At 41.8% G+C, this 25,766-nt stretch overlaps 3 protein-coding genes and 1 long non-coding RNA gene across 7 annotated transcripts in view; 2 read left to right on the top strand and 2 right to left on the bottom strand.

Moving 5' to 3' along the window:
• Window positions 1-1,819, top strand: part of ash1l (ash1 (absent, small, or homeotic)-like) — a 43,566-nt gene extending 41,747 nt beyond the window's left edge. For both annotated transcript variants that reach the window (XM_082520598.1, XM_082520597.1), the window contains exons 40-42: window positions 28-136; window positions 384-475; window positions 1,198-1,819. In XM_082520598.1, coding sequence (XP_082376724.1) covers window positions 28-136; window positions 384-475; window positions 1,198-1,308 — 312 coding nt within the window. In that variant the 3' untranslated portion in view covers window positions 1,309-1,819. The remainder of the gene's footprint in view (window positions 1-27; window positions 137-383; window positions 476-1,197) is intronic.
• LOC309698270 lies at window positions 59-3,143 on the bottom strand. Its single transcript, XR_014274040.1, has 3 exons — window positions 3,097-3,143; window positions 416-508; window positions 59-164 (listed from the first exon to the last, which is right to left on the bottom strand). It is a non-coding gene; the product is annotated as an uncharacterized lncRNA (long non-coding RNA).
• LOC309698269 (small ribosomal subunit protein eS27) lies at window positions 2,400-4,644 on the top strand. The gene is made up of 4 exons (XM_082520604.1): window positions 2,400-2,508; window positions 3,132-3,240; window positions 3,350-3,460; window positions 4,390-4,644. Exons 1-4 carry the CDS (start codon window positions 2,503-2,505, stop codon window positions 4,416-4,418), a joined length of 255 nt encoding a protein of 84 aa, XP_082376730.1. The 5' UTR covers window positions 2,400-2,502; the 3' UTR covers window positions 4,419-4,644.
• Window positions 4,445-24,463, bottom strand: LOC309698267 (small conductance calcium-activated potassium channel protein 2-like). Of its 3 annotated transcripts, XM_082520600.1 has the most exons (12): window positions 24,411-24,463; window positions 14,755-14,790; window positions 13,617-14,493; window positions 13,307-13,402; window positions 12,760-13,047; window positions 12,498-12,533; window positions 12,020-12,141; window positions 10,218-10,359; window positions 10,010-10,120; window positions 9,369-9,490; window positions 5,516-5,585; window positions 4,445-5,395 (listed from the first exon to the last, which is right to left on the bottom strand). In XM_082520600.1, exons 3-12 carry the CDS (start codon window positions 14,472-14,474, stop codon window positions 5,165-5,167), a joined length of 2,076 nt encoding a protein of 691 aa, XP_082376726.1. In that variant the 5' UTR covers window positions 14,475-14,493; window positions 14,755-14,790; window positions 24,411-24,463; the 3' UTR covers window positions 4,445-5,164. The 3 variants fall into 3 exon arrangements, with proteins under 3 accessions (XP_082376726.1, XP_082376727.1, XP_082376728.1); XM_082520601.1 differs by lacking the exon at window positions 24,411-24,463 and having other exon boundaries at window positions 4,445-5,389; window positions 14,755-15,271; XM_082520602.1 differs by lacking the exons at window positions 12,498-12,533; window positions 24,411-24,463 and having other exon boundaries at window positions 14,755-15,271.
• Window positions 24,464-25,766: the final 1,303 nt, after the last annotated feature.

The raw sequence follows: 25,766 nt of genomic DNA, 5'->3' as shown, positions 1-25,766 counted from the left end.
GCTGATCTGACGGTTCTCCGTGAGCAGGCAGAGTTGGTGGATCCAGCAAATCCCCTGCTGCACCCGTCGGTGGATCCCAGGGACGGACAGGTCTTCATGTCCGGAAACACGACTCTTGTTTCCCTCAGCCTGGCAGGTCAGCAGCTGTGGTGCATTTATCTGTGCTTCTCAGGAAAGTCAAAGCACAAAATCAAAGTCAAATTTATTTATATAGCACATTTAAAACCACAACTGTTGACCAAAGTGCTGTACATTTAAAATAATCAAAAGAGATAAAAACAACTACTGTTAGATTTGATGGCAGGACTTGTCTTTGACTTCTTGCAAGTGTGGACATGCATTATCAGGACTGAAATAAAGTCTTTTGGTGTGTGTTTGTGTAGGAAACAGAATCACAGAGAAGTCGCTGCCTCACTTTTTGGCGTCACTTCAAGCGCAGGGCAAGGGTGGAGGTCTGCTGCGTCTCTGTCTGCAGGTACGTAGCACTCACAGGGCACTCAAGTTGACACTGTACGAAACGTATTAGAGCCACATGAAGTTTTAAAAAAAGAATTTTTTTTTTCTTTTCTTTTGCTTTTTGGAATTTTTGAGACTAAACGTGACATTTTAACATAAAAGTTGAATTTTGCAAATAAATCAGAAGATGACGTTTTTCTTTGTGTTTTGTGAATAAACTTTAAATGTCAGGAATAAAGTTGGCATTTGAAGGTGAATGTCACCTCTGACTCGCTCGCTTCATGCTCAGAATGCCAAAAATAGCACCTCCTTTCTGATCGCCACAAAAAATTGGACTTATTTTTTGACATTATTACTAAATGTTAAACTAAAAAACAAAGTAAAGCAAAAAGGCTTTCACATTTCAATTTTATTGATATGGCTCCAAGATCCTCCGCCTCTGTGTGTGGGCGTCTGTGCACAATTCCCCTGAACTGCATTTAGACAAAAAAATGACTTTAAAATCGTTCACAGCCGCTGTCATCACATTATTTATATTATATTATGTTTCAGCATTTATTAAAGTCTGTTTTGCTTTATTGCATCCTAGCTTTTAATTATTTTTTTTATCAACTAATGAAAGACTGAGTCTTTCATTAGTTGTTCCCATTTCATTCCATTTTACCTAAATATAAGTGCTGATTAATGTGAACATTATTTGCTATAATTTCTGATCTCTCTCTCTCTCTCTCTCTCTCACAGAGAAACATTTTCCCACCAGAAAATGAGCTTTACGTGAAGATAAAGGAAATGATGGCTGCCTCAGATCCAATGAAAAAAAATAACTCTGAAGAGGAGGGACTGGGAGAGTAGAGAGGCTGACAGAATGGGCCTTCACTTTGTCTTATAGCAACACAAATATGTGTATAATTGTATAATAATAATTTCAGCTGTTTAATTATTTGTCAGAATTAATTAAAGAGAATAATATGAGTGAACAGGGCAGCCAATCAGAACTGCGTAGATTAATTGTTTTAGTTAAGTCACCTTACAGTTACCAGCCATCACTCAGGTGACATGCACATTAGGTTTATTGGTGGTTCTAAATTGGTTATGGATAGATGGACATTGGGAAATGCTAGTGTCTTTGAGTAATACAGATGTTCTGCTACAGACTGTTTGTCTCCTGGATTTTGATGTTTTTTTCTCCAGGATCTGAACCATTATGGCTTCAGAATATGGTTAGAGGGATTTATATGATTTGTATCTCCTGGAATCAAACTGTGTAATCCACTATCCTGTAGTGCTGGGCTTTTAATTAATTAATATTCCATTCCGGTCCCATCATCAAACTATTCATTATTTTCCCTAAAAATAAATAAATGTAAAAGTTCCAATTTTGGAGTTACAGCTCTTAATGCTTTTTTGTACTTTACCTTCCACATCTGCTCCAGGTGTTCCTATATTCTTTATTTTCCCCATCATCTTAAATTTATAGTCATATTAGTTTGCTTTCATTTTTCTGGTGTCTGCATCCCACAGTTTGACAACCGTTGCCTTGGATGGTTCTTCACATTTATGCCTCTTCTGATGCTGAAGGCACATCAGTGGTGTCATTCCCCGAGGTGCCACCAGGGGGCTGTCGAGGAAAATTAAAACATAAACTGACAAAGGTTTAATTATCGTAATTTACACTCAATCAGTCTAATACCTGGGAAATCTATACTATATTTTATTTGATTTGGGAATATCCATAACAAAATTGTACACTATGTTAAAAGCTAAATATTTTTTTTACATATGATCAATAGTGTTTATTATTATTATTGCTATTATTATATTTATTATTACATATTATATGCGTTTGCCTTAAAAAGTTAAAGAAAATTTATCTTAAATAAATAAAGGCCTGAAAAGACTAAACAAGGCGGGTTTTCGACCTCTCCAAAATGGCTGCCATATCCTGATAAATTCGTCACGTCCGGCTAATGCTCAAAGGAGCTACCAATATGAACCTCTTGCTTCCGGTAATGCCTCCTTTTCGGCAGCGGCTATTTCCTCGCCAACATGCCAGTGAGTATAGACAGGCAGTATCGAAATGACATTTTTATAAGTTAACGGGCCTTCAGGGAGTCACCGCACGGCTCAACGTGTACATGAGAGACCGGCGATTCGATCGGTGCCGGTTTGAGACATATAGCCGGGTTTTGGACTGAGTTTGGCGGGACTAAATGTTCCCATTTGGGCGCATTTGCGAGCGCATTGTGATACAAGATGGCTGCGCACACACCGCAAACATGGAGCCAGTTCAACGACCGATGATACAGCCTCGAAAACCCAATATTCAGAGCTATATTTTCGCTTTGCTTGGTGTCTTTTAGAGTGGCCATCGACGTATTTTACCGAGGATGTTTGACTATTTGGGGAACAATTCGTGATCGATGTAAATGCGCACGTTGGGTTACCTAATCCAAGAAATGTAGGCCGATCGTGGAGCCTGAACGTGCACGTAGCACGAGCAAAACATGGCAACTGAAGCGTTTTTAAGCTAAATAATAAAGCTAAATGTCCCTGATAAAGCGCCCTTTCTTTTGAATTTGATAGCTTGGTATTTTTATTTAATTTTCTCTAATTGCTCTCTATGAGTTGAATAACGCTTACCCTCTTTTATTTCCTCATTTTCTTAAATCTTGTAGCTCGCAAAAGACTTGTTGCACCCGTCCCCTGAGGAGGAGAAGAGGAGGCACAAGAAGAAGCGTCTTGTTCAGAGTCCCAACTCTTACTTCATGGATGTAAAATGTCCAGGTACGCTTTCTGTACACACACACACAGGTCACCTGGGGTTTGAGTTTTACCTGTGAGCGTTTGCGGGGGTTTGAGTTTTGGATTATCGACCATTGTGATTGTTTTGCAGGATGCTACAAGATCACGACGGTGTTCAGCCATGCTCAGACAGTCGTGCTGTGTGTGGGCTGCTCTACAGTCCTGTGTCAGCCCACCGGAGGCAAAGCACGTCTCACAGAGGGTCAGTATTCATCTACAGCAGGGGTGTCCTCCGATGGCATTCAGTGGCCTGCTGATATAAACACAGACTGTATCATGCATTTTTTTAAAATCTATTTTGGGGGGTTTGTGGTAGAGGCAGAAATATCTAGAATGGGGATGATTTTTGCACTTTTAATGGGCATGCCACTAGACCAATTACAGGAAACGTGAGCCTCAGGCTGGGGTGTTCGTCCTGTCACCCATTTTTCCCCTGTGCCAGAACTTTAATACGCTTTTAGTGACTGAGGTTAGTCACACATCCAGACTCTGTTTTACTGGTAATACCAAATTCGTTATCAAAGTGATGCTGCTATGTGTTATTCCAAACTGGAATATAGTTACGACTGGAATAATTTCAGACATTTAAAGCCTGGAATAGCAGATAGGCTACAGAACTATAGATGTCATCAAATAGCATTCAGAAAGTGCAGGACATCAACATCCAGGAGCTGATTTTGCTCTTTATGAAAAATAATGCTGTTGTCTTGTTTCTTACTGACAGAGGTGGGTGTCATTAATCTGGAAATGCCGATACAATTTTGTGTGTTGTTTCTAAATCATTATGACGTTTTGGCCGCACTGCTAAGTGACTGGACTTCCTCTGTCGTGGTCTTGCAGTCTCATTCCGGTGCCAGATCAACCTCAGTTTGCAGAAGGGTTGAGCTAGACTACTGGCTCCCCCCTTTCGAAGGCTGAGAACAGATTATTTACCGCCCTAAAGCTAGTGAGAGTGCAGATTTCAGGGTGGCTTGTTGAATTAGTGTACAGGGAATGGGGAAAATTAAAGCTGACCTAATCAGTCACATGACTGAAAGCAATGACTCTTGTATTGGTGCTGTGCAGCACAATGGCAGCATGCTATGCTCTGCATTAATCCTGTAGCCTGACTGTCATTGTCTTTTTTGGCAGGGTGCTCATTCAGGAGGAAGCAGCACTAGCTGTCCTCCCCGGAGCTGAAGGGGAGAGGAGGGGATGGACCGGTTGATATCAGCGCCTTCGAGACGGCAGCGGCGGCGGACCCTGCGGCCCAATCGGAAATGAGATCTGGAGGCTTAACGGGACAGCAGATGGATTTCCTCTGTTAATGTTGACAGATGGTTTGTTGCTGTAACTCCACCCTCCAACCCTGTCTCTCTAAATAAAATGTTGTTTTGGCTAAAGGAATGGTTTGTGTGTCGTTGTTGTTTTGTTATTTTAAGCTGGAAAATAAAGGTTGTGTTGTCACCTTTATGATAAAGTAGTTCAGGTTACGGTTGGATTTTTATTACAATAGCAAACTGCTGGACTTTATACACATTTTATTACACAATCAGAAAGATGCAGCATTTACAGAATAAAAGCTGGCTTAGTTTATGCATTTAGTGGAGCTAAAAGTATCTCCTGGTTATTTTGATCATGGACAACCTAAGAAGGTGAAATATTTCAGAAGTCCACATCTGATAAGTAAAATCTTCCTGCAATAAATTCAAATTAAGCTTATTGGGCAAAGATGGTTTAATTTTCATTTTTTTTTTATTGCTGCCACAGTACTAACTTCTACATTTTAAAGTTATTTCTGCTACAGAAAATATATTTTAATACAATTATACATCTCTTTTCCCTTTCTCTTCAAGTCTGTTTAAGCTGCAGTAAAGGCAGATAACTTCTTCTCAAGCGTCCTTAGAAGCCTTCGTCTGCCATCCCTCTACCCGTCTTCTCTGCTCACGCTTGCAATCTCCGTCTTCCCCTCCCTCTCCCTGAGCAGGTGGCGGATGGAGGAATTCTGTGTGGACAGTGTGCTGGAGAGGAGCGGCATCAGGCTCCTGAAGCCCTCCCTCAGCTCCTCCACACTCTTCTCCAGAGTGTGGATGTGTGTGTCCAGATCCCCCCTGCAGCCCTGCACCTCCGACAGCACATCATACATCAGGTTCTGCATCTTCGTATAAATCGGTGCGCAGTTAGGGGAAAGAAAAGAAAATTGTATCAGCAATTAGATTCTTTTATTTCTTTTTTGGGGTGTTAGAAGGACACGTGTTGCCTGCACTTCCTCTCATACCTTGTTAAGGTCCACAAGTGTGTTCCCCTGGTCAGCAAGAATTCTCTTCTCCGTCTTCACTTGCCGCAGCCTGGAGATAAAATTGCTTGGTTTTATGACATTGCTACTTTTTCATTTTAAGACGAGCAGTAATTTAAAGGGTCAGTCAGACACATGACCGGAGAAACAAGCCATAAACGCGACACGACGTCAACAGATTTTATGAGGACTTTGGTAGAGAGTAGCTCCCATAAAACAATTTAAAGGCATCTCTCTGGATTATGCAACGGCACCAAATGAAAATCTTCCAAATTTAGCAAGGAATGGTTGATATAAAAGTCAGCATAACTTGTGGCTTGAAGGAACAATTGCAGGCTAAAATGTACTGTAAGGCAAGGCAAGGCAAGTTTATTTGTATAGCACAATTCAACAACAAGGTGATTCAAAGTGCTTTACAGAGACATTAGAAACAAGAACAAATAAAAAGCATGATTTAAAATTGAATAAAACAAGCAAATAAACTAACTAATTAACAAACAAACAAACAACAGTATGTAAAATCAAAACAGATAAAATCAGAACAGTAGATAAAATCAGTAGTTAAATGTAAGTTTTGAAATTTAAGCTTAAAGTGTGGATTTGGTGCTTTATTCAAATGCAGCTGAGAACAGGTGAGTCTTCAACCTGGATTTAAATAAACTGAGTGTTTCAGCTGATCTGAGGCTTTCTGGGAGTTTGTTCCAGATATAAGGAGCATAAAAGCTGAATGCAGCTTCTCCGTGTCTGGTTCTGACTCTGGGAACTGATAAAAGACCGGATCCAGATGACCTGAGGGATCTGGATGGTTCATACTGGGTCAGGAGGTCATTGATGTATTTTGGTCCTAAACCATTCAGAGCTTTATAGGCCAGCATCAGAACTTTAAAGTCTATCCTCTGACGGACAGGCAGCCAGTGTAAGGACCTCAGAGCTGGACTGATGTGGTCCACTTTTTTGGTCTTAGTGAGGACTCGAGCAGCAGAGTTCTGAATGAGCTGTAGTTGTCTGACTGATTTTTTAGGTAGACCTGTAAAGATGCTGTTACAGTAATCAAGCCTACTAAAGATGAATGCATGGACTAGTTTTTCCAGGTCCTGTTGAGACATCAGATCTTTTATCCTTGATATATTCTTGAGGTGATAGTAAGCTGACTTTGTTATTGTCTTAATGTGTTTTTCTAAGTTTAGGTCTGCATCCATCACTACACCCAAATTTCTTGCCTGGTTTGTGGTTTTTAGATGTATAGATTGAAGTTCTCTGGTGACCTGTAATCGTTTTTCTTTGGCGCCAAAGACTATTACCTCAGTTTTGTTTTTGTTTAGCTGGAGAAAATTGTGGCACAACCAGTCATTGATTTCCTCAATGCATTTACCAAGAGCCTGTACAGGGCCTCGGTCTCCTGGTGACATTGTGATATATATTTGTGTGTCATCTGCATAGCTGTGATAGTTTATTTTGTTGTTGTTTATAATCTGTGCCAGTGGGAGCATGTAGATGTTAAACAGAAGGGGTCCCAAGATGGAACCTTGGGGAACTCCACATGTGATACTTGTCTGCTCAGATGTGAAGTTACCTATTGATACAAAGTATTTCCTGTTTTCTACGTATGTTTTGAACCAGTTTAGTACAGTTCCTGAAAGACCTGTCCAGTTCTCCAGTCGTTTGAGTAATATGTTGTGGTCAACTGTATCAAATGCTGCACTGAGATCCAGTAAAACTAGGACTGTAATTGCAGCAGTAGACAAGAGTGATATAGTAGTAATCAAGTGGCTTTTATTTAGAAGAAATATCTTCTTATAAGGTGTGGCGGAAAATCCCCAAGTGACAAAGCTGAACTTTTGCCTTTCAGAGACAATGTATATGGACACAAATGGCACCACTCCTTGGTTTTCACTTCATTTTGGTTGTTTCCATTTTTTACACGGGCTGGGCATCTAATTTAAATTACCTTTCATTGAATTCATACCTTAAATTTGTCATTTGCTTCAGATGACTATGTAGGAGAAGACGTGACTTTAAAGGACTCGATTCAAACTGGGCGGTTCATTAGAAATCCTAAATCTGTTTTACAGTTAGGGCCGAGATTTTTTGATAATGACACAGTTTGTATAGTTTTGCCTCTGCATCACCACAGTGGATTTAAAACCAAATAAAGTGTGACTGAAGTGCAGATTTTTAGCTTAAAATCAAACTATTTTGTACACAGTCACCCGTTTTCAGTCCAAGAATTATTGGTCAACTATAAGTTTTAAATAAAAACATTGTTTTTAATACCTTTCATACTTATCAGACATTGTTGATTCTGTTCATCTGGACGTAGCGTTTTCAGTGGGAAAAGCCTTTCGTCACTCATCCAAGTGACTTCTTCAGTCTCATCTTATAAACAGTACATTTGCACAATGATCAAAACCAGCCCACTGAATGAACAATGGGCTGTGAGGCCGGTTCCTTGATCATTAAAATGCAAATTGTCATGACCATTGATCGACGCTACGTCCAGATGAACAGAATCAACCTTGTGGGATTTACTTACCTGGATGTTTGAGCATGCATCAAGACATTGTTTTTAATACTTGTGGAAGTCGCTTGTGAGTCTCTCGGCCTTCGATTTTGCGTGCAATAACTGAAAAGCATGCTCTGTTGGGTAGAGATCAGGTGACTGGCTTGGTCATTGAAGAATATCCCATTTCGTTGCTTTGAGAAACTGCAAAATTGCTTTTGGAGCTTCCTCTGGCTCATTATCGATTTGCACTGCAAGGCACTGTCTGATCAGCTTTGCAGCATTTAGCTGAGTCTGAGCAGAGAGTACATCTCTGCACACTTCATCTGTACATTATCAGTGTAACCAGTGACCCGGTTACACTGGCAGCCATACATGCCCATGCTGTAACTCTTCCTCCAGCCTGTCAGACAGATCACGCTATATGCTTCGGATTCGTCTTGGCTTCATCTGTCCTAAGAATTGTTTCAGAGCTGTGCAGCTGCTTTTAGATGTTTTCTGAGTCTAATCTGGTTTTCCTATTGAAAACTGTGGTTAGCGCCTTGTTCTAAACCCTCTGTATTTACATTTGTAAAATAGTCTCTTGATTGTAGACTTTGAGACTGATGCAACTGCCTTCTCCAGAGTGTTCTTAACTCGGTTAGGTGTTGTGTTGGAGTTGTTTTAAACGAAGGAAATTAATTTGTGATCATGCACCCAAGTGCTGTGGTCTGTTAGGCCCTTTGGTGCTGCTGAGCTGACCAGCACTTTCCTCCTTTTTCACAATGCACCACGTTGTTGATTTGGCCACTCCTAAAGTCTTTGCAATCTCTTTGCTTACATTTATTTTTCTTTTGCCTAATAATGACCTCCCTCACTTGCACTGACATCTCTTTGGGCTTCATGTTTAAAATTACAAGTTCAGCACTTTGAATCAACTTCAGATATTATGTTTGCTTTATTTTTCGCTGAATGACGAGGGAACAGGCTTCACCTGGCCATAAAGCTTCTTATCAGTCAACTGTCCAGTTACTTTTTGAGCCTCTGAAAATGGTGAACGGTGCATAAAAACAACTGTGATTCCTAAACAGATTTTAATACTTTTGTAAAACCTCTTGTATGAAAGCTTAAAGTCTTCAATCACATCTATGATTTGAAACTGTGTCCAACCATTTATGGAATTATGGACCTAATACTATATTAGAGAGAATGAGGAAGGCTGGAGGAGGAAAGTAGATCTATTCATTTTTTAATGGCACATAATTTAAAATGAATTTAAAATGAGCGGCATTCAATCATTTCAGGCAGTGATTGATAAAGAGGTTATTATTATTATGTGTGGGTTAAGTGCCTTACTGGTGGATGGCCAGGAGCAGCTTCCGCTGGTGCATGCGGACTTTGGTGTGGTCTTTTAACAGCTTAGTGTGCTTGTAGATAAGCCAAGTCTCTCTCAGCACATTCGCTGCAGCAATTTTTATCTGGTGAAAAGAAGAAAAATCACGAGGAGAGTTATTGTATGTTTATGCACAAAATCTTAAGAGTGCTGTTATTTACAGCACATGCTGAAAAACGCTGAAAAACGCTGACAAAAGCTGGAACGAATCCCAGTGCACCATGAGGAAATTTTTAAAATCGAAAATGAGGAAAAAATCGAGTGAGCCAATTCCTCCATTTTCCAAAATGCTTTTTGAAAAAAAAAACTTTATTCATTTAGTATCCATACAGAACAGGAAAAAAATAATGCCAATCATAGCAAACTGATTTTATTGGAAGATGATGCCACTCGTTTTGAAGATTTTAAGTCAGATTTGTTTTCTGGCATTCAAAAAGTCCTGGATTTTGAGTAAAATAAGTCAATATGTGGTATCTGATATCGAATCCTGCATGGTACGGTGTACAAACAGGAAAGAAGTGAAGCCTTTGAATAATATCTCTTACTTTTGGACATGTTTAATCATCAATAACAATTTTTTAAAAAAGGAGATACTAGTATTCACCCTCTTGGAGATGTGTGAGTCCATCATGAAATTGTGAACATGTTTCTCCGCCCTGGTCAGCTCCAGCTTCCTGGCAACCACTGCCACCACCAACACTGTGCAGCCGGCTCCCTGCAGGAGTCACAAACGTTTAAACGTTCAGATTGAGATTTGCATTCAGAGTCAGCGCTCGCTCGTTACAGAGACAACTATCCACCCTCTGCCTCACCATTATCCCTGTGAGAAGGCAAATGCTGCGTCCACAGTAAGTGTGGGGGACCACATCTCCATACCCGATAGACAAGAAGGTGACGGAGACCATCCACAGGGCCTCCATGTAGTTGCTACTCAGGTCCCTGTAGTTGTGGTGTCTGCAGAAATAAAACAATCTACTCACACTGATATCTGTGCACAATCCCCTGTTTTTTATCCTAGATTTACATATAAATATATACTGGTATATATATTTTTTGAACCTCTGAATTTATGTTGCATTTTACCAAAAAATACTACTTTTCATAAGGCTTATGTCTACGTGGGTTCACAATCCCGTATGTTATGGTATTCTTAAGTGCTTGAAAAGAAGGCAACTGGACTTCTTGGTTCATGAAGACATTTAGACTCTCATGTTGGAGGGTATTTCACCACTAAATAACTGACAGAGAATCCCAGATATTTAAATCCTACTAGGAGGTGTCCTGTTGGTGGTTGTCCTGATGGTGGTTGAGCCAATCATGGGTGTTGTCACATGAGCTAAGGTGTGAAAAAAGGCCAGGGTTAAGGTGTAAAACGTCGCAGTATCAGGTTAACGGTCACATGTGGGAAGGTGTGAGTAGTGCTTGAACTGCCCAAGAAGGGATGTCAAGACTGTATTTTAGGTGGCTGATACCTGGTGTCAGCCACCACCTTTGATCAGCGATAGTTATTCACAGTAGATGGCCTCCTTTAGAGGTAGAGGTCCCAGGAATCGTCAGTGCACTGTACAGCAAACACTGCGCTGTTCAGTTTGTGTTTGAGTGCTGAGATGCACACCGGCGTATTACCTGGTCTGAAGTACACTGGGGCAGTGATGTTGTTCCATCTGTCATCCTGTTTCTCCTGCGTTGGTTTCTGAGGTTTTTTCCTTGCCATCTCCATCAATTTAACGAAGGCCTGGTTAGGATAACCACATGTTTAAGAGCTTTCATTATGTGTGTACATCCCTTTTTTGTCCACGCTGCCTCAGAGGGGTTGCAGGCTCACCCCATGTAGGTGGTTGCAGTCAAAGAGCAGGTCATGGTCTGTGTTGAGGTTTCCATCCACCTTCATGAGCACAGCAGAGTCTAGGAATGGTAACTTATCATCCTTGGTATCCTCCCAGGTGAAGTTAATGTTTCTGTTCACTCTTCTTCTTCAGTTTCAATTTTGATCCAGCTGCCAACCACATATCGGAACCAGTGAGTAGCTTGTGGTTGTCCCTCTGAAAGAGCCCGAATCTTCCTCCATGTAAAGGTAATGGTGACACTGGGAATAGCACTTTCATGTTTTTGTCTGTAGAAAGAGGCAGAGGTCTAATGGGGTGCAGATCTGATCGTTTTGGACAGATGGTTTGAGGGAAGAGTAAAGGAGGCCCACTGTGAACGACACCAGCTATCAGCCACCTACAATGCAGTCTTGAGACCCCTCCCCCAGGCTTTTCTGCCTCCGCACTCACATCTTGCCTCAGTTGACCTCAATAGCTCACATGATGGTGGCGTGTCTTACAGAGGTTTGCACCTCAGAACTGCAGACACCTCTTGTACGCGAGGCGAAATGTCCTCACGTCTTCAAGATCACTATCATATTCAAAATTAGCAGCATCATAGATTAGCTGATATTTAATCTTGTCAATATCATGCAGCCTGCACAGATAAGGAACAGTGGAAGAAAATTGGATTTGCTGCTGCCAGTGGGAAGATTTTACTACTACTCTTTATCTGCCAGAAGTTGGGCGAAAATGAAACGTTAGATATCCCAGAGAGCTGGAGCCAGTCTACAAATATCCTGACATACCTCTCGCAGACATGTAAGCCCCATGCCGCCACAATCCACAGAGAAACACTGAAAATCATCAGCACGGTCCCGGGGTAGGTGGTCATCAGTGTTTTCCCCACAAACCGGGTGTTGAAGTGTATCTGAAGATCACAAACGGGATACGTTACATCATAATTTGACATTAGGGGCCTACTTAACCAAACTATTTAGGATAGCACCTGTCAGATTATGATTATATAATACAGAGGACATGAGGGATAAGAAAACTTGTTCTCAATCTGGCTTGACACATGGATAGTAGGTTTGGTATTGCAGAAGCAGGGGACAGAGGTTGTTCTCATCACTCTTAAATAGCATTAGTAAGGGAAGGGATTAGGCAGGTGGGTATTATCAACTGTGGAAAAGAAAAGCAGACAAGTAAAGGAGAGCTAGAGAGGGACATAGCCAACATGTGAAACCACAGGGGTTCATTGGGGCAAAACTGTGATAATCACACCTCAAGTGTCACACCTCTACAGACCTCTCGGCCCACCTAGACATAAGACATAAAGAGATGTGCATGAAATGTTTATAAAAGGAAGCCCAGACCCAAATCATTATCCAAAATATAGACTTAAAATTCCACGAATCCTGCTCCAAAGCCTAGAATTTCTCTCCTTTCTTCGATTTATATGCGTTATGATCTCATCACAGTACTATCCAAGCCAGATAAGCCCAAAGCCAGATTCTGCAGGGGGAGCCCAAAGGTGACTTCCCACCTTGTTCAGCGCCCCGATACTGCGAGAGGCCGTGTCTGTGAAGAGGCGGCTGTGCAGCATCATTGCCCGACCGAGCAGGTAGAGCCTCAGGAACATGGGCAGAGCCAGGACGATCTCCAGCTCTGTCTCTGACAGTGTCATGCGGGTCTTGACCTGCAGGAAGTAGGCCTGCAGACCCACTGGATAAGGATGAATGGCCACCACTGCCAGCTCCAGGACTATCAGAGCCAAACGGTCCGTTGTCATGGCAATCCGCCAATCCTCTGCACCAATATCATGAACGTAGAGCTGCCAGGGGGATCAGAAGAGTGCATTAGTGTGCAAGCGATTTCTGTGAAGAACTGTGCACAGTTTGTGGATCACAGCACAGAACGAACTATAAAATTATATTTACTGTCTTTTCTCTGAGTCAGACTTCTAAAAATACTTAAGATGAATAATCTGAGACTCAAAATCACCATTTGGTTTTATTATTTTAGGCATCACGAACTATAAAGGCTGCTGATTGGTTGCAAAGACAAATTTCCAAATGTAAAGAACAAGTTACCTGCACCTCACACCAGTGATATGCTATGATGAGGCCAATCAGGATGAGTGTAGTAAAACTGATGACTGACTTGAGTGCCAGGGAGTAGATGGAGCTCTGTGGGTGACACACACAAATATGACATCTCTGTCAGCTGATGACCTTCATTATGAAGTTCAGGCTATGAAAAGATATCAACAGTCATAATCTTATATCCATGTATGTGCATAACCACATGCTTGATCTTCCTGTGCATGTTTTCTATAACACTTTTACAAATCTTTTACAGGCTAGAGTTCCCGCCCACCCCCACACTCCCTTCCTCTCTGACCTTGCTGTAGATGCTCCAGGAGAGCTCCGTCTCCATCACCATCACCACAACACCGAATATCCCCACCGCCAGGGCGCAGTCGTTCAGGCGTTGCCTCCTCAGAAACAGTGCCCTCCTGCGAACCAGCCGCCAGCCGATGTTGTGGGACCTCCGGTACCGGTCGTCGTCGTCATCGGTTTTGTGCTTTGGGCTGGTCTTAGGGCTGCAAGTGGGGCTCGTGCTGGGGCACTCAGCTCCTGGCAGCAGGCCTTTTGCCTCACACGGATCCTGACGATGTTCGGTCTCCTTGTTGTGTTGCTGGGGGTTGTCGTCCTTGCTGGTTATTATTATCTCTGGAAGACTCTGGCGGTCTTGCATCTCCACAGAAACGTTACCAGACTTGCGTTGACCTTGACCGTCGACATCCCTGATTTCTCGGGGTGACCTGCAGGGGCCCTCAAAGGGTGACCCACAGCGAGCAATCGGCACATCAGTGAAAGATGTGACTTTTTCCTGCAGTCTGTGGCATCCTGAGAGTTTGCCTTTGCACTGGTGGTTTCGGTCTTTTTGACCTGGCCTACTCCCCCCTGACCTTTTCTCACCCTTCTTCTCTTTCCCTTTGGATTTGTCTCCCCTTTTGTTGCAGCGAGGAGATGGCGTGACATAAAGGTGGCCGTTGTATAAAGGTGTGGTGGCCATGGCCTGGGTTCTGTCCAGCCACACGGGGTGCTCGGCTGCTGTTTGGACCGTGTGGTGAATCCCACATAGAGGGGCACACGCCTGGGGCTGAGGAACCATCCTCGGTGGCAGGATGGGGCGCTGGACATCCACCTCATCTCCATCTACCATTGAGGAGGTCATGGAAGGGGGATGCTCCATGATGAGAAGGCTAAACAGTCTTTGAAAGAGGGTTAGAGAGACAGATGACGATGTTAGACAACATGGGAAACCACTGAATGCGGTTTGAAAAGAAGCTTCAGTCACGGGAAGCTTAGTGAAGAGATTTTATTATGGTTTTTACATTTGTTGTATTCACATGATCATCATAGAGAATAACTAAAAAAGCAACAAAACTATAATTTTTTTAAAACATAAAGTAATCAAAATGCACTAGTTGTGTAAGCTCCAAATGTTTTCCTTTCACATATTTTGTTCTTACCTTTCGGGTCAGTGTTCCCAGTCTGTAGCCAATCCACTGCAAGGATGAAAAAAGGCCTTAAGTCTGAGTTTAATCTGTTTATTTCCCTCCTGGTATTTCAGAGTTGCATCTCAAGGTCCTGAAGGTCACATGTGCTTAAATCACAGAGATCCTAAAGTGAATATCCAATATTCAGATCATTAAAAATTTCAGGCTGGAACACCAGTGAGCCGTGGTTTGTTCGGATCAGAATATTCCAAACGTCCGCACTCTTCACGCAGTCTACGAACTTCCCAGAAATCCATCAGCAGCCTCAGCATCACGGAGCTCCTCCCATAAATTTAAGTGAAGTTTATGAACTCCTGCATATGACGACATATACCCACAGATATCCATTACATTTTCAGGCTTTTATTCCCGTGTTCGACCGCGTTTCCCACTGCGTTAATGTCCGCTGTCAGGGCATCTTCCTCAAAGCTGGAGGGGCTTAATGACCGCAAAGTCTCTAAGTTGCAGATGTTGTGTGGAGCAAAGGCAAAGAGAGAGTCATCTGTCATCAGAGCTTTTTTTTTTTTTTTAGCTGGGATTGACAGACTTCATCCTCCCTATATTTGTGTGTGTGTGTCTGTGTGTGTGTGTGTAAGAGGGAGCGAGAAAGGCTGCTTAAATATAGGTGGCCTAGTGTCAGAAATAAGCCTGAAATTATTTAAAAGTCATAAGAAATGAGACTTCATTAATTGGTATCATTATAGTGAAGGGAGGAGTGTGTTATGCAATCTTTTTTTTCAGAATAAATCTAATCTTCAAAATGGAATAACAGTCAATTTGAAATCAGACAGAAGATTAGATTTGAAGATTAATCAAGCGAGACACAGATCTGCTGCTTATGAGCTTATGAAATATCAAATATGTCACTTCTGAATCGAACAATATGCACAGAGCACAGTGAAGTATTAAGTATTAAAGTCATAACAATGACATTCGGCGTCATCTAAATCCTTGTGACAGATGGGTCTGCAGATAATAGACCTCCCTCCAAATGGAAAGACCCAAGGAGCAAAGTGTGGGCGGAGCGCATCCGGATAGTGGCAGGATAAAGAACGGCATTATCTAATCTGAAGACAACATGTATTTGAAGACGGCCTGAAACACAAGAACGGTGTTGCTCTTGGTGCGGAGGGGGAGTGACAATATAGCCCTGGTCTGATCATCCATTCTGAAAATGTACTTCTTTATTATACATCCGCCCAGATGTAAAATAGATTAATGCTGCTAAAACTACTCTGCTTAACTCTTAGCCAGAGACTTAGACAGATGCTGCTGTCTGGATTTCTTTGTTTTGATTTTCTGCAGGCAGTGAGTTCCCGGTTGCCTGAGCCCCGGTGCATGACTGTCAGCACTAAACTGCCTTTGCAGATGGTTTGTGGTGAATACAGCCTGCACCTGACGCACTCGGAGGGGAAACGACTCCAAAACATCCTAAATATGACTGTTTGGTTGGATTAAACAGAGCAAAACTGGTTCGGGAGACAATACAAAAGTTCTCAAATTATGTTGTCGTTTTAATAACAGGCTGCTGAAAGGATATATGCACATCTGCAAGGCTTCAAATTAATTCAAGCTTGCTGCCAAGTGCTTATAAATCCTGTCCGCTCTAGCTGGTAGCTAAGTATGTCAATTCTTCTTGCCTGTGTGGCCAGTAGCCAGCACATCTTCAGTTAGTCGCTTCTCCTGCAAATCATCCTTTGGTTGTTAAGAAAGTGAAACCAAGCTGGGGAATTTGGAGTGCATTAATTGCTCTGGATGGTAAATGGCAAATCTGCATCGTGGCCTGAATCTTTTAGTGAGTGGGAGTTCATCCTCTGGACAGGATATTAATTACTTAAGTCTCATCTGTTGGGAAACATTAGTTAACCTAAGATGCACACATCGGGCATACAGTTTTATTCTCAAGGTTAAACATCTTGTTTATGGTTATAGAGTCTGACATTTACTTTAATACTAGCCACTTTATTAGGTTCACTTGTTAAACTGCTGCTTAAAATAAATATCAGCTAATCAAATGGCAGCAAGTCAATGCATTTAGGCAACTAGACATCATCAAAATGATCTGCAGAAGTTAAATCTGTGTATGAGAATGGGAAGAAAGGTGATTCCAGTACATGTGATATGTTTTTTTAGCACCAGACGGGAAGGTCTGAGTATTTTAGAAACTGCTGATATGCTGGGATTTTCCCTCACAATCATCTCTAGGGTTTACAGAAAATTATCAAAAAAGAGAAACTATCTGGTGAGCAGCAGATCAGGTCAGAGGAGAATGGGCAGACTGCTTCGACCTATTAGGAAGGCAACAGAAACTCAAATAGCCATAATCCAAAAAGTTGCATTACATCACACTCACTATTCAGCCGAGTATTCTTAGCTGTTGAAATGTTTCCTGCCGGCAAACACTGGAATATGTTTGCACATTTGTTCCCTGTTGTGAACAGCCCTCCTTTACTTTGTAATCACTGCAGCATATAAAGACAAACAATTGCTGTCAGATCAGCTTCAGCCCCTTAACTCAGTCATTCTGTGCCAAACTGTTTTGCTCTGAACTTACCACTTACAATCAGCGGCGCAGTTTGGACTGAATTTGCATAAATGTCACCCACACACAAAGAAATTACAGGTTTTAGTCCTCCAGTTAATGGCCTGAGAGATGAATAAAAGGTATGAATGAAACATACCTGAAACAGCAGCATGCTGGGCGGCTCAGGAAGGAAACGCTTATAGATGTGGTTAATATATCCTGAATAATCTTTTGACTAATCTAAACATGAAGACATTTAAAGCCTCTCAAGTGATCTAATCGTTTTCCTTTAGCAAGTTAGTCAGTCTGAGATGAGCACTGCTGTGTCTTTATGTCTTTATAGGTGGACAATCTTTCCAGTAGTGCGGTCTTAAGCGAGTCCATACACAGCCCAAGAATCATTTCATTTAACAGTAAGTAAAAACAAAAACACAACATGTTTATCCTTTATTACTCTATTAGGTACACCTGTGGAAAGGTTTTTGGTGCCAGACGGGTCGGTGAGTTCACTGTATTCAAATGTCCTCCACAGTCACAAGATCTTAGTCCAATAGAGCACCTTCAGGATGTGGTGGAACAAAAGATTAAAATGTTGGATGTGCAGCAAACAAATCTGCAGCAACTGTGCTACGAATTAAAGAAGTTTTAAGGGCAAAAGGACGCCCAATCCAGTACTACAGAGCTGCACCTAATAAAGTGTCCAGTTAGTGTATATTTAAATGGACAACATATGATATTGGGCAAACCTGTATTATATTACATGGCAATTATTTATTTTAGAAACTTCAGAATAACAGTACTGAAGAGTAGAAAAATACTAACCCCACTAAGATCAGCAAAAGGTAAAATGTATTAAAAAGAAGCACAATCTACAGAAAAAATGACCCAGAAAATAAGGAGATATTTAAAAGATGTTTTTGACAAAGGATAGATGTTGTATGATGTAAATATCAAGCCAAAAACCCCTGAGTGATAGAGCTGTGATATTTAAAATTAATAGAACTTACACAGTTATCATTTTTTTTATATTTCCTCTAGTTTTACTGAAAAGTGCCAATCAACTCACTCATTCATATACCGGTACTACTTTAGTTGCTATTACTGTGCTATGGTTTTGCTACAAAACAGGTTTTTTTTTTAGTAGTGACACTAGCCAAAGAAATGGAAGCCCTCTGCTACTTTGTCCAGAGTTAAGAACTGAGCTGGTGACAAAGGGTAACCCTGGAAAAGTCAAACATCATTGATTGATCAATAATTGTACTAAAGTTTGTTGACACAGGTTGCCAGTGGTGGAAATGTGCATTTTGGCATTTTATGGTATGGTATGCTAGTTTATTGTTTTTCCATGAGGACTGTAGAGGTCTGTGAATTTCAATCGGCAACTGCCTGCATGAGGTTTGGTCCGGCTCCTGAAATTCAGAGAAATGATCTCTAATTGAAAAGCACTGCACATGTTTGAATAACCATTTCATTATTAAAACACCTTCATTGTCCAATTGGGCAGTGGCGTGTCTAGAAAATTTTTGTTGGGGGGGCCAGGTAGGGGCACAGATTTGGAGAAGGGTGGCAGATTTAATTGGCAGATAATGTTTAAAAAAAAAATTCTACCAACCCTTAACCATAATTCAATAATCCTATAAACCTAATAACCAAATGCACTTTTAACTCTTATTAGAATGAGATTTTAACCACTACGGTGCAAAGTTTTTAGATACTGCGTTGATAAAGTATAAGAGATACAATCAGTGCTTTGTCAGTGCTTACTCAGCATTCAAGGACAGCAATATTTGCATAGTATTTTTACTGACATATAGTGCACATATGTTTTGGGCAAAAACATTTTTGAAAATTAAAATACGAACATTTGTAACAAACAATTGACAAATTAGCCAATGCCAATGCAAAACTTTATCTGCCTGTTAAAAAAAGAAGATAATCTTCTCACAAACTGGTGTTTGATTTTGAAACAGGAAAAAAGTGGGGAAACAACTGAAAAGACTAACATTTGAATAAAACCTGAAAGCAAGTAAATACTTTCTATGCTGCCTTATGGTAAACTTTGGTAATATTGATAAAGAACAACACTGGCTGATGATAAAATACAGTCAGCTGGCATGGTGACACTGCCAGTATTAACCTGCAGGGCTGGACTGGGACAAAAAAATTGGGCATTTTTACTACAGACCGGCCCACCAGGTATTAAAGCCATAAAGCCTTTGAATGAAAACAAATGCTGTTGTGACAGTGATGTACAGTCTTGTTGGTATATGTATGATTTCTATACATTTTACGTCAGATAAAAACTTTGGTTGTAAGATTTAGATAATTATTTAATAAAAACTAGGTATTTTAAATGAGAATAAGAAAGAAAAGTATTTCTTTGTGCCCACCTTTCCCTGTTAATGCCCTACCTGGCCCCCTGGCAACACTTTGCTAGACCCGCCCCTGCACAGTTACCAGCTGTCAGCTACATAAAAAAGGATCCTGGTGTTATTTATCTCTCAGAAACAGTTCATAACTTCAACTCATTCATGTCACCTAAAAGGTAAACCTGTTTCTCCATCACCTGTTCAGCTCTGATGGTTCAGTAAGGACATCTCCTGGTTTCATCTTCATGTTTCCCTCTCACCACATATCTAAACAGACATCATGACCAGCAGCTTTACAGCTGTGGCTCCAGCAAACATCAGCTGATACTAGAAATTAATATTAAATACATTCTAACAACAGCTGATCAAGCTTAAACGTGCTGCTGTTGTTTAGCGCAATATCCGCTGGTTTCCTCTTTCTGGCGCAAAGTGGGCGATAAACAAACAAGAGAGAAAAGCCGATCAGCTGATCATTGATCAGTTTCATGATTGAAGTAGCAACAGGAGAGGGAGGGGAGAGAATGAGAGAAGAAGAGCCAGCTGTGCAGCGTAAGGACAGAATAAATCCAGCTTTGTGTCTTTTTTCCATTCTAGCTAAAGTCCGGGACAAACTGCGTCTCTTCTCAGCTCAATACGAAACGCGTAATATTTTCTCTGAATGAGGGACCATTCCATTTTTAAGGAGCCGTTGGCAACTCTACTAACCTTATGAATAAAATAAAGTTCACTATCAGTAACATCATAGCACCCACCCAGCTGTATAAAAACTCCATCAAGCTGGCTAGAACGCAGTATGAGTTATTGCAACTGACAGTAAAAAGTCAGCAACATGAAAATAAACTCCACCTAAACTTGGTTTATATCTGACCCAGATAGACTGCAGGTCATAACTTCTTACCTGAAGTTCAGTTCACCTGACACTCGGACTGGCGGCTGCTTCGGGTCTCTCCTCCTGCCTCCCCTTCCCTCATCCACCTGTTGCCTCTGTGGAAGCCCCGTCATAGCCACCACCAAACAACGGAGTTATTTCTACACATCGACCTGCATCTGGCCAATCCACCACCTCTCATTGTTCATGCCATTACAAAAAAAATAAGTCACTGGGGATATGCCCGGTATGCCCGATGGCCAGTCCAGCTATGTTAACCTGCAACCAAATCTGCAGCTCCATACAGCAATGTTACGACTTAGATTATATCTTATAACTCATAACTCTTATGTTAGCTGCCCTCAGTAGCATACTGTCTGAAATATTCCACAGCTGCAATAATTCTTTAAGTGTTATTTTTTTCCTTGGTATTCTAATTTCACCGAAGTTTACTAAATTCAACAAACTTGATATTACTTACCGGGACATTTATTCTGTCCTCATTTTCTTTCACCGAAAAATTGTTTCCTGCAGTGCCGTCTTTCGCGCTTGGCTCTCCTACCTTTGCTAACGTGATGCGCATAGCGCAGAAGCGATGCTGCATTCACTTACACTCGGATATCTGAGCGTCACCGTGAAAACATAATCGGACATTTGATATTTGATTGAATTTTATTGTTTTGCCTTTGGGGTGGCACCTGGGGTGGCCAGTCTGGTTTGGGGGGTGGCCTGTGCCCCCCCAGGCCACCCCGCTGGACACGCCATTGCAATTGGGGTTTTACATTTTGTCGAGTGAGAAAGTACAAAGCCTGCCCTTGTAATCAGAGATCACCCAACGTCTGGCTTAAACCCACAACTCTGAGATTAAGAGTCTCATGCTCTACCACCTGAGCTAACTGGGCTATGTCATAATATAATAAATGCAATTATTCCATCTGAAATATGTTTTTCAGAATGCACTCTACTTACAAAACTCAGTAGTTTGTATGACCCACATGCTTGTATGCATGCCTCACAATTTTCCATCTGAAATATGTTTTATGATTTTTAGGGGGGAGGCTAAAATTATTCATTGGTCATTGATATTAGATTAAACTCCAAATACTGTGTAAGAGATAATGAGGTAGTTAGTTCAAATTTAAAAAGCTAACATAGTTCTTTGGAACAAAAATATATTTTTAGCATGGCATGTTTGATGATGGCAATTTTTATTTTATGAAATAAGCAATACAGTGGGGCAAAAAAGTATTTAGTCAGCCACCGATTGTGCAAGTTCCCCCACCTAAAATGATGACAGAGGTCAGTAATTTGCACCAGAGGTACACTTCAACTGTGAGAGACAGAATGTGAAAAAAAATCCATGAATTCACATGGTAGGATTTGTAAAGAATTTATTCGTAAATCAGGGTGGAAAATAAGTATTTGGTCAATAACAAAAATACAACTCAATACTTTGTAACATAACCTTTGTTGGCAATAACAGAGGTCAAACGTTTACTATAGGTCTTTACCAGGTTTGCACACACAGTAGCTGGTATTTTGGCCCATTCCTCCATGCAGATCTTCTCGAGAGCAGTGATGTTTTGGGGCTGTCGCCGAGTAACACGGACTTTCAACTCCCGCCACAGATTTTCTATGGGGTTGAGGTCTGGAGACTGGCTAGGCCACTCCAGTACTTTCAAATGCTTCTTACGGAGCCACTCCTTTGTTGCCCGGGCGGTGTGTTTTGGATCATTGTCATGTTGGAAGACCCAGCCTCGTTTCATCTTCAAAGTTCTCACTGATGGAAGGAGGTTTTGGCTCAAAATCTCACGATACATGGCCCCATTCATTCTGTCCTTAACACGGATCAGTCGTCCTGTCCCCTTGGCAGAAAAACAGCCCCATAGCATGATGTTTCCACCCCCATGCTTCACAGTAGGTATGGTGTTCTTGGGATGCAACTCAGTATTCTTCTTCCTCCAAACACGACGAGTTGAGTTTATACCAAAAAGTTCTACTTTGGTTTCATCTGACCACATGACATTCTCCCAATCCTCTGCTGCATCATCCATGTGCTCTCTGGCAAACTTCAGACGGGCCTGGACATGCACTGGCTTCAGCAGCGGAACACGTCTGGCACTGCGGGATTTGATTCCCTGCCGTTGTAGTGTGTTACTGATGGTGACCTTTGTTACTTTGGTCCCAGCTCTCTGCAGGTCATTCACCAGGTCCCCCCATGTGGTTCTGGGATCTTTGCTCACCGTTCTCATGATCATTTTGACCCCACGGGATGAGATCTTGCGTGGAGCCCCAGATCGAGGGAGATTATCAGTGGTCTTGTATGTCTTCCATTTTCTGATGATTGCTCCCACAGTTGATTTTTTCACACCAAGCTGCTTGCCTATTGTAGATTCACTCTTCCCAGTCTGGTGCAGGTCTACAATACTTTTCCTGGTGTCCTTCGAAAGCTCTTTGGTCTTGGCCATGGCGGAGTTTGGAGTCTGACTGTTTGAGGCTGTGGACAGGTGTCTTTTATACAGATGATGAGTTCAAACAGGTGCCATTCATACAGGTAACGAGTGGGGGACAGAAAAGCTTCTTACAGAAGACGTTACAGGTCTGTGAGAGCCAGAGATTTTCCTTGTTTGAGGTGACCAAATACTTATTTTCCACCCTAATTTACGAATAAATTCTTTACAAATCCTACCATGTGAATTCATGGATTTTTTTTTCACATTCTGTCTCTCACAGTTGAAGTGTACCTCTGGTGCAAATTACTGACCTCTGTCATCATTTTAAGTGGGGGAACTTGCACAATCGGTGGCTGACTAAATACTTTTTTGCCCCACTGTACTTAAGTTAAGAGTAAAGCTAAAGGATAGGTCCAGTGTGCTTTCAAATGGTCCTAAAGTAAGTAAATACTTATACGCAGAATATAAAAAACTAACATTATATATAGGAAAAATGTTAATTTAAACGATAAATCATACGCGTCTCAGACGTCTATTTTACAATAAATGGGACAGTAATTTACTAAATGAACATCAGGCTATATTAAATAAGGATTAAAACTAGACACTGAGATCCTAAACTCATAAGGAAAGTGCCCACTGAGACTATAAATCAAGTGATCAGCTGGCTCCTTTTCTCGCAGACTTCTGTGCATCTGATTTCTTTTTAAAGCAGACGAGTCGCCCCCTGCTGCTCAGTAGAAAGAATGCAGGTTTAAGCCACTCGGTGACTTCGCTTTTTTTTACCCGGGCAACTTCCATCTTAATATTCAATCAAGGCTGCTCCCTGACTCCCAAAGAGAGATGTGGAACAGATTTTACACTGAATGCTATTCCAAGCTAGTCTAGTGCCAGCCTTGGGATTGGCACTGGATGAGCTCGTGACCGCCTGAGGCTGTGTTTGTGTCTCCTCCTGTCATGGATCTTTAGTGTTGGACCCAGTCTTTTGTATTTTTTAGAATCCTAACTTCTGTTTATCATTAAATATGTTTGATTCTTAGTTTGTTTAGTTTTTCCTCCTTCCTTTGTATTTGTCTCTTGTTACTGGTGTGTACTGCTTGCATTTATTCTTTAGTTTTTTTTAATCTTACCTCCACAATATTCCGAGTCCTTGTTCCCCAGTTTTTCCTTATCCTTAACTGAGCTTGCTTTTCCTTTGTATTGTGTAAAGCAAATATACTAACCACTAAACCAGTCTAGATGTCATAAATGAAGCTACAATCACATTTTTGATTTTGCTGCATCAGCTGTGATACTTTAAAAGTGGTTCATTGTGAGAAATAAAAGGTAATAGAAATACTAAGCCGAAAGAAGTACTCTTAGATATCACTTCATAACATTTTATAGGATTAGAGTCGAGCAGCTGCAGGGCTTACCGGGACAGGATCAAATTGTCCATTAGAAGAGAACTTCATCCACTCCAGAAAAAAGCCACTCTGACAAATCAGACCTCACAGGAAAATGGATGTATGTGCTGCTCTTGTCGATAACACACTATTAAGTGAAGGGGACGTGTCAGCGCAAGAAAGGGCCTAATCCAATCAGCAGAGTAATTAAAAACACCACAGCACAGCAGCCACTACGGCTGATGGCTGCATTGTCAGAGGCACCATTCAGCATGTAGCACAGAGGGGGGGGATAAACAGTAGTCATGCCAGGTCGGAGAAATGGCCATCTCACCACTGCTGCTGTGTCATTAGATTTACAATCAGGAGCCGCACAGTTAAAAGGCAAATATTCAGAGAGTGAGAGAGACCAAGAGCACCCCATGATGGCCATAACCCTGGTTCTCTTCATTCCAGCCGCCATAATCATTAATATGGCTTTAATTCACATCCTGCTCTGTGTTTCTATTCACTCGCTGGCATTGTTTCCTAATTAGCCTTCTCTTTATGGCCCCGACTCTCATCATCTTCTCTTGCCATTTAGCCCAGTTTCTTCCTTGTTAATTACCACCACCTCTCTCTCTCCACCCAGCACACACTCAGAGCCAGAGCTGCCGAGCTGCAAGCCAGCGTGCAGTAGGAAAACACACCGCCAGATGTCACCCACGCTTCAATGCCTCCAATCTGTATTTTTATGAAGGCTAATGGATTTTGTTCTTGGCACCGTGTCACACTCGGTGCTGGTGAGTGTGCGTTTGTGTGTGTTTTCTTCACCAGGTTAACGCAAAATACATTATGCACATATTTAAGCAGTAATATTTGCAGGGATGCAGAAAGAGCAACAGGATGCTTCTCCTCCTCCTCCTCTGGTGATACATTGCTGGGGCACACCATGTGGCCTCGCTCCACGCTTGGTGCAGTTTGCCGTGCTTTAGCTGGTGACTTGGCCATCCTTCTTCTCCCCTCCGAGGGCCACTCTCCTTCCTCTGTGTGCAGCCGAGCATGAATCTGCAGCTCGGGAGGTGCTCTGGATGTGTGTGTCAGGCTGCCTGGGAAAGGGGTAATTCCGAAGGGCAGTAGAAGTAATAGGGTAATCTATTATACAGTCCAACTCTTTTCTTCCTCTTTTCTTGCCCCCACCCCGCCCTCCTCTTTCTCAGTCTTTCAGTTTCTCGCTGCCTCTGCCCTTGCATCAGCATTTCATGAGGACAAATGAGAAGTAGGGTTTAACTATGCACATTCCCACTGCCCTCCTGCAGAGCCCAGCACTTTCTCAATTAAACCAGAGTCTGTCTGCCCCGCAGGATTCAAAGCTCACCGAGTGACGAGTGTGGGAAGCTCACACAC

The sequence above is a fragment of the Aulonocara stuartgranti genome, assembly GCF_965226115.1.
Source record: "Aulonocara stuartgranti genome assembly, chromosome: 22".
In the NCBI taxonomy this organism is placed as follows: Eukaryota; Metazoa; Chordata; class Actinopteri; order Cichliformes; family Cichlidae; genus Aulonocara; species Aulonocara stuartgranti.
This window is presented reverse-complemented; position numbering and strand designations above follow the sequence as displayed.